Raw genomic sequence first — 9,211 nt, 5'->3', positions numbered from 1 at the left:
TCTTTGTGTGAACATTTGGGCGGTGTTATGCAAATCTTCCCACATAGTGATGTAGATATGTGGGGGCGTGTTAGAACGAGCCGTTTTAGGTAGGTGTGGCTGACTCTTAACTTTTATTAAGAATATCTCTTTGGATTTGAGACTTTAGTCTTTGCATCTTTACAGATCTTCTTTATGCACCAAGAGCTTGTAACACTCCAAAGAGAAAGGAAAAAATGAAATTGCATCATATGACCCCTTTAAAACAGAAACTATCAGCTATCAGGGTTGGTCACATGTTACAGCTGAGTAGTGATCTCACTGAAATTGGAGGCGAGTAATTGTTTAGTCTGTCTAAACCCAGTCAGCTATCTACCTAAATAGCATTTATGGCCATCGTTTATGTGCATAAAGACAGTTCACTGGGTTCTTCAACGTATAATGTCGGAGCATTTCCTCTTCATACACGATGTAGAGTCAAACATGAGACGATTTCACAACCTCTGGCTGAACATGACCAAGCGTTTGCACCGGCAAAGACTCAAAACCTCCTTCCACCTCAGTCAACTCCCAATAAATCTCACAAGCGTCTATTATAAAGGCGTTTTAGCTTCAAATATCTGTTCTCAGGTTCACTGGTAAACACATATGTCGAGTACAGCAATGTGCTAGGCTAACTGGCCCTTCACACTCATGCTTTAACTGACATAATGTAGCTTCTCTCGGGTTTTCAGCTACAAATTTTGTCCCCAAAGACCGCACATAACAGAGCTAACGCGTCAAAAAACAGCATAGGTTGGATACTTACCCATCGTGCTTTCTTTGCTGATATACGCTTTGATTACTGGTTATATCAACGTTGTAATCGTAACACTCTCCTCGTCTTCCAGAATTTGCTCCTCACAAACAATATGTCGGTGATCTACGGAGAGCCGAAGGAGACAAACTTAATGACAGCGTTTCCAATTTCTGTTCTACGAAACGCTGAGCAAATGAGCAAAATGCGAGCGTATCGTCATCAGGATGTGTCAGAAGTTATCGCTGTTCTTCTTCTTCTTCTTATGATGTTTAATGGCGGTTGGCAAACCAGCTTTTGGTGCATATTCCGCCACCTACTGGGATGGAGTGTGAGGCGCTGATATCAAGGGAAATGCTAATTCTCAAAAAAAAAAAAAAAAACTCCTACCTATATTTTATTATATAAATTTGTTATTTTCAGAAAATTAATAAGAGCTTTATAACCTTTATGAGAACTGTTTAACACATTCTGTAATGTCATAGAATTAATGCCGTCAGATTTTAATTCCTCTTTTAGTTATCACTGTTATATCGTTATAATATTTTTAATCTCTAACGTCTTAGTGAATTACTACATAATTACGTAATTACATAATATGATAAATATACATTTATCCCTAAAATAGGCCTATTCCATGGACACTTTTGCTAAATAGGCTACGCTTGTCTGTACACAAAGTACAAATATGTTAAACAAAAATTGGCTGAAGCAAATATTGTTTTTATTATTCTGTGCATATTAACACAAACAATACCAAGAGAAATGTTCAATTATTAAATACTAAGAAAACGTATTTCAATTATTTATCAGTATGATATTTAATAGCCTAATGTTTGTTTAAAGTCATATCAAACTTCTCATTTTAGGCTTTAAGGAATTTCCCCAGTAATATAAAAAATTACGTTATATAATTATTATTACTTTATATAATTATAATTATATAATAGTGCTGTCAAACGATTAATCGAGATTAATCGCATCCAAAATAAAAGTTTTCTTTACATAATATATCTGTGTGTACTGTGTATATTTATTATGTATATATAAATACACACACATACAGTATATATTTTGAAAATATGTACATGTATTTACATGTATATATTTATATTCATATAATTTATGAATATAAATATATTTAATATATAAACGTGACATATTTTTCTTAAATATAAACATGCATGGGTGTGTATTTATATATAAATAATAAATATACACAGTACACACACATATACTATGTAAACAAAAACTTTTATTTTGGATGCGATTAATTGTTTGACAGCACTAATAATCTATAGTAAATCTATGTAATCTATAATGAAAATTAGCCTACTGAAACACATATTTAACTTGAACTTGAAACTTATGATGAAAAATTCATCATCAGCTGCTCTCCAAGCTATTGACAAGATATTGCATTCAAGATAAGCCTGATTCAACAGGCCTGTTTTACAACATAATCATAATCACTTTAGAATTAGGTCCATTTTTTGATAAGGCTATATAGTCTATATTAGAACCTATATATTAGTCTTTCTTTCATTTCGTTTTCTGCACCAGACCCTATAAATTTCCTCTGCCCTTATGTGGCAATATGGAGCTCACAGTGGATTGTCTTTGCAACCTTGTGACTCCATTAATGCGCTCGGCTCGGCACAAATTGAACGTGACGCAATAACAGAGTGTGAGGCACCTGCACTCAATTCTCTGCAAGCATGTAGCGATAAATTATCGTACAGCTCCAGTCTTTGGGCCCCTGATGGCATTGCTTTCAATGAACACTTGGGGGCAACGTTGGATTAACTCAGTGAGGGCCCCGAAGGGGACGCACCACACAGAGAGATTTTCATCATGTTGCTGAGACACTGTGGGTTTACATTTACATGCACAGAAAAACAGCGACTAAGCTTGGTTTAGTGTGATGTGAAATAATTAAATGTATAGGGTCTTCACATCTGCAACCCTGCTAACGCTGCTGATGTCAGTATTCCTGCAGTGGTTTACAGTTTTCCACCAATTCCTAATTTAAGGACCATCAAACCTGATCTTGTGTAGCTAGGCAGTTTAAAAGAATGGGAAAATAATACAGCATCATTTATCAGTGCCAAATTTCAAAAGGTAAGCCGTGACCCCAAGAATTCCTATATCTGGCATAAGCAATATGTTTCAGTAAAGCTGTGTAACAATGCAGACACACAGCTCTTATTGTTTATATTATACAAAAATGAGTTTTTCTGTATTTATCGGACCCTGTAGTTGCCGTTCCACGAATAGAAAGTAATTTACATTTTGAAAGATTTAAATCTTGTATTCTGATCAAATTTGCATTTCTGCCCTAACAGTGAATTCTCAGAGTCAGACAAAGGAAGGAAGTAAGGCTTTAGGAATATTATAGAAATATGAATTGTTCTCCTGCATATTCATTTAAGCCTGCCAGCGCTCTCGTACATCTAATCAATAACCAGTCCTACATAATTGTGGCTATACGCACACATTTACACTTGACAGTACTACTGTGGCGTCTAGCATTACAGAGCCAACTAGTAATTAAGATTAAATACAGATTAAGTTCCCTTTAGACTTCGTTTAATTATAACATGCCGACTGTTCTCATTTTCTATTGTATATGCATGCTTGTTGATGAAAGCAACCTCGTAGACCACATAGTTTGCTTGTTAATTTTGGCTAATCAAGCCTTCAATGTATCATTTGCAAAATAACAAGATAACCATCGAAAGCACTTTGGAAGGCACGTCTGTGAATGCGGTTTCTAATTTGCTGATTCAATTATACAGCATATGCTAATGACCAGCCTCTAATGTACTGAAGAATGAGAGTTGACTGCTTGTCACACAGACGTCTATCTTTGGATCCCCTGCAAGCAGAGCTTTGTATCTTCCTAATAAAGAGATATCCAGATAGCAGAAGAGGGAGGGGCAGCTACTCAACAGAGATGTGTGGGCACAGAGAAAGTGATATGTCTTTATTAATAAACCATAAAATTAAATTCACACCGTTCCTCGCTCCCCACCTCCCTCTCTATCTGTCTCTCTTCATGTGGAGCCAGAAAGGTGGCACAAGTGATAGCACACTGTAAGCGTATATTTGAGAAATATGAGAGAGAGAGAGAGAGAGAGAGAGAGAGAGAGGTTGAAACATACTTTGAATTGCTGCTGGAAGCTATAACTCTTTGTCCATCAACTTCATTCGGTTGTTCAGTAGGTCTCTCTGCACGTTCCACTTGTTCTCTATGAGGGCAAGCAAGACGCTTGTGCCCCACATCCCCACACTCAAAACATTTCATGCTCCCTGAATTAGCATACACAGTGTAATATCCTCCTCCATGCTTTATCTTAAACGAAACATCCAAAGACTGTGTCGGAGAATCCAAAAACATGAACACTTGCCTCCTAAGTGAGATTACATGTTTTAAACGGTCATCTTTACATCCAAGAGTCACCGTCTTAAATCCACTTGCAAATTTTCCAAACCTACGCAATTCTTGTTCGATTAACTCATTAGGGATAAAAGGTGGAACACCTGAAATAACTACTCTCGTTGAGGGAACAGATAGCGGCGAAACTTGAACAAAAGTATCATTAATAAAGACTCCATTTTCAATCAAAGCATGAACCAAACGTTCCTCTTTCAAAAAAACAACAGCAGCTTTGTTCATCCGAGATGCATAAGATATACTGTCATAACCAACCTGTTCACCTACCGCAAGCAAAGCCTCTTCCATCGTGACCCCGGGATCCGTAATAAACCGAACCCCGTGCCCAATAGACAGCGGCGGCGTCACAAAGGACGCCATTCCCCGCGAACTTTCAAACAATACCACCAGCGCACCTCTCCGTCGTCTTCAAAAATGAAAAAGCAATAAATGATTTACCTTTTACATGCGTGTGAAAAAGATGAAAAAGCTCACCACAGCCGTGTACCAAAAAGTAGCCAAACGCTAGCTCTCCACCCGCAACCACTCACTCACACAACCGGAAGCCCGAGAGAGAGAGAGAGAGAGAGAGAGAGACGGTCCAGCTGTGCCAGATTTCATAAAAGCATGGTGCAAATTTTGCTAGTTATGAGAGTCACTCACAACCACCAGGCACCCAGATATGACAACGTGAGCCATCATTTTGTGTGGCAGGCTCTGATGCTATAATTGGGTGGTTTTAGATGAACTCCAGGGCTTGGATTGAAAGGGATAGTTCACCCCCAGAATTGAAAGGTTTGTCATGCTGTTCTAAACCTGTGTGCTGTTGTAGTTTCTGTGGAACACAAAAGGTGAATTGTTGAAGAATCTTAAAACGCTCTTTTACATTCAAGGACAGTTCATATAGACACCATATCTTTCAAGACATTCTCTTGTGAAAAAGAAGTACACTTTAGCATACTTTTAAAAAGAGTACTTACTACAGAAATTATATATTTTAAAAGAATATACCAGTGCAAAATGAATGTAATGTGTTCTGACACTTAAATGCAGGTTAATTGCAAATAAATTAAAATGTATTATAGGTTAAATTTATATTAAATGCAATTAACTGAACTTTAGAGTGCTTTTCCCACTAATGTAGGACTTTATATGTAATTTCATATATTGTCTTTGAAATATGGTCCAAACAAACTTTTTTTGTAAACTAAAATATACTTTTTATTCCCAATTTCTACACTAAAAATTGCTTGTAAATTTCACAAATAATTACAAAGAAACACCAAGCAACACACTATTTTGTGCAATTTTGAAAAACTGAAATAGCATTTTCTTGTCAAACCTGCTCCAATAATATTTATTTTATTTACATATTTTTTTACAGTGTATTGAAACTTGTATGTCATGTATTTAAATTTATTTGTAATTACACACTTTAATCAAATACTTTACATGTGCTATAGTGTGTTAGTCAGAATAAGTATACTTTAAAACACAACAGAAGATTAAAACATAATGATTTAAAATGTACTTTAAAGTAAATCTTTTATTTTGACTTTATTACAAAGTGCACTTTTTAAAAGTGTGTACTTAAGTGTTTTAAGAGACAGTCATGAAAGTGTGCTTTTATATCATTAATATTGTATTATCTGCAATACAGTTTTTTATTAAAAAAAAACATTCTTTTAAGATTTAAAGTACACTACAAATGCACTTTCAATACAATTAAGTGTGCTTCTTTTTCACAAGGGCTATACAATATAAAACACTTTAAATATTACAACTTGTGTGTTATATCACACATATTTAAAAGTCGTATGAGAACGTTTATGTGAGGAACAGACTGAAACTTAAGTCATTATTAACTGATAAACTTCCCTGTTCTGATCTAAAAACTGAAAATCATTTCAGTTTTTCAGTTATAAACAACTAAAATTAATTATTATGTTGATTCATAAGATTTGAAATATACTGCAGCATTTTATTTAAAGAGCTTTTCTGCCCTTTTTACAGTGAATTGGTTGAGTCCAGGGACTTGAAAAGCGCAGAGATGTAAATATGTTGGTGCAGTTTTGTGTATCTTCAAAAAGCTGTGAAAAATTGAGGGATTGAAAACAGGATGCGACAAAGTGAGGGGTTTACACTGGAAAACAGCTATGTCAACTGTCTCAATGCATTGAGATCAATGCAGCCCAATTATTGCACACACATGAAAATTGATAAAGATCCTTAAGAATATACAAGCATTATTATGCAAGGACTGCAGACAAATTTAATAAATCACAATTGATCAAATTACAGTTTATATTTCCTCTCATAAAAACTGAGCATATTTATTCAGTTGAAAGAAACAGCCAATATGACATTCATTATTGATAAAAATGAGAAATAAACACCGAGATGCATAAACTTGGAGGGCATTGACTAAAAGAATAAAGTGAATGCATATCAGAGGATTGGCTTTAGGCAATAAACATGCTAATTTGTCAAGAGTTCATAAAAGAGAATCTATTTGGAGGACCGCTCAAGCCAAACACATAGAAAGAGAGATGTGTGTAAAGAGAAGAGTGCTAGATGCGGCCCCTGAAGGTGATCTCATTATTACACTGAGCTGCACTAGTCAGGCGGCTGTGCACATAAATCCTCATAGTTATCCTGGATCAGTGGACATGAGAGACCAGGAGGCCTGGGCTCAACATCTCCTTCTCCCTCACTAAATCAGTCTCGACCTGGACCAAACCCTGGTCCTGCCTGATCACTAGGCCTTTAGAGACAGGCCAGTCCTCATAAATCCATACTGAGAATCCTTTGTCACCAGTTGCAGGGCTTTTTCAACATTATGAATCTTCAAATATGAGACTCTGTGAGCCTGAGGATCAATGGGACTATAAATACTAATACTGTCAAAGTAAAAGGTCTTCTGATACCATAAACAAATCCCCTGGGAGCCCAAGTGCAGACGTTATTTATAGTTAAAGGGATCATTCAGACAAAATTTAAAATTGTGTCATTATTTACTCTCCATCCTGTCATTCTAAAGTATAAGGCTTTCTTTCTTCTATGGACAAGAAGACATTCTGAAGAATCTGCTGCTCTGTTACAAGCAATTACAGTGAATGGGCTCCAGAGTTTACAAGCTTTAAAAAGCACCCCAAAACACCATAAATGTTCAGATGACGAATGCGCTGTATTTCAAAAATCATATAATTGGTTTGTGTGATGAACAGACCTAAATTTCAGTTTTGTAATTATGGAATAAGTCATTTAAAAGTGATTCAATTCATAAATCCAGTCTTGTACGAGAATGATTCATATACGAATCAAACTAATTATCTCATTAAAGTGCCCCTATTATGGATTTTTGAAAATTGCATGTGAATGTAAACGGTCTGCAAAGTTATAAAGCTGAAAGTGCACCATAAATGCATGTATTGTCTCTCAAAAGAAAGAGTCGACTCTGAACCACTTACATGAGTCGTTTGTAATTCGAATTCCATTTCCGTGAAGTTCACACGTCGCAAGTTAACACATTTGCATAATGCCCGCCCATGTTCTGAGTGGACATCCCGTGAAAACAAACTTCAATGCTGTAGCTCGTTCGTGTGGAAAGCATCATGTCGAGAATATGCTGTGCTCTGCACTGTGAAAATTAATTTGATTTATTTTCACTTCCAAAGGATGAGGCTGTAAAGAATCAGTGGTTAAAATTACTATGATACCACAGCAGTATAATCACAACTTTATATAAAAGGTCTCTCTCTCTCTCTCTCTTTTTTTTTTTTTTTTACATGTTCCTGTCATAATGGTTTTGAAACAGTCATAATATTCTTGAGAGACACTGTTTTGTTGTGACAAAGAAAACAGACTGTTGATATTTGCTTGAGTTCAAATAACTCGAGTTCTGAAGTCATTGAACATCAACTCATTTGAATTAATTATTGTAGAACATAATACAAAATAGATTTGTTTTTGAATAGCACTCTAAATGTCCCAGTGTGTCAAAATATTTATTATATGCAAAACCAACGGACGTCATCACAGCTGGAGAATATTTCTCAAAAAATATTTCATATTCAGTTTGCGCACAAGTCTGCACATATGAGAAAAGAAAACTGCTTAAAAGTAAAGATAATCACTTGGAAATATTATAAAAGTTAAAAAGAAGAAATAAACCCCCGATTACTTGAAAAGCTCACAGTCAGGTATATTCCCTGTAATTACTGTGGAGTTTGAATATCTTTTCAGCTTACTGCTTTCTATTGCTGCTGACTCCGCATTGTGAGTGGGAGTGTGTTTATGTGTGCGTTTCTTCAGGTGTGTGTGTGTGTGTGTGTGCATACCCAGGTATTAGAGGACAAAACACAATCCTCTCGTCCTCTTAAAGGGGTGGTTCACTGGTTTTTGTCTAGGCTTGATTGTGTTTATGGGGTGCAGTCTAACATGTGTTAATGCTTCGTTTTTTTAAAAAATGCATTATTTTTCACATAATTTACCTTTATTCCACATCGCTCTGTCCCTTCTATGAGAAACGAACTGATCATTTCCTGCTTTTATGAAGCCCCTCCCTCAGAAATAGGCGATGGGCTCTGATTGGTTAGCTAGCCCAGTGTGTTGTGATTGGCTAAACCGTCTCTAGCGCGTAGGTAGGCCTAAACAAGGTAGGCCTATGTTTTTTGTTTATTGTTGTCTCATACTTTTAGATACGCTGTTATTTGTAAATGCTACTGCTTATGTTAGCTTTTAATATACGGTTTTGTCCTGATTAAAGCTTTAATACAGTACGGCAACTGTACGCGCATCCATGTTTAACGCTTCTCATAGCTATCTGAAAATAAGTGTATAATTGGAACAGTTCATTGTTGGAGCGTGTGCAGAGCAGGGGGTCTCGAGGAACAGTATTAAGAACCGCTGCTATAGAACATTGATTTTGAAACTTGTGAATCCATTAGAACCGTTAGAAGACAGATTCGCGATTCATATAGGAAAAGGTTATATCCTGA

At 36.0% G+C, this 9,211-nt stretch overlaps 1 protein-coding gene across 1 annotated transcript in view; it reads right to left on the bottom strand.

Moving 5' to 3' along the window:
* LOC107709253 (importin subunit alpha-7-like) overlaps nucleotides 1-998 on the bottom strand; it is an 18,784-nt gene extending 17,786 nt beyond the window's left edge. Inside the window, exon 1 of the mRNA XM_016513691.1 lies at nucleotides 788-998. Coding sequence (XP_016369177.1) covers nucleotides 788-791 — 4 coding nt within the window. The 5' untranslated portion in view covers nucleotides 792-998. The remainder of the gene's footprint in view (nucleotides 1-787) is intronic.
* Between the last annotated feature and the right edge of the window lie 8,213 nt (nucleotides 999-9,211).

The sequence above is a fragment of the Sinocyclocheilus rhinocerous genome, unplaced genomic scaffold (genome assembly GCF_001515625.1).
Source record: "Sinocyclocheilus rhinocerous isolate Xijiao unplaced genomic scaffold, SAMN03320098_v1.1 scaffold206, whole genome shotgun sequence".
NCBI classification, from domain to species: domain Eukaryota; kingdom Metazoa; phylum Chordata; class Actinopteri; order Cypriniformes; family Cyprinidae; genus Sinocyclocheilus; species Sinocyclocheilus rhinocerous.
This window is presented reverse-complemented; position numbering and strand designations above follow the sequence as displayed.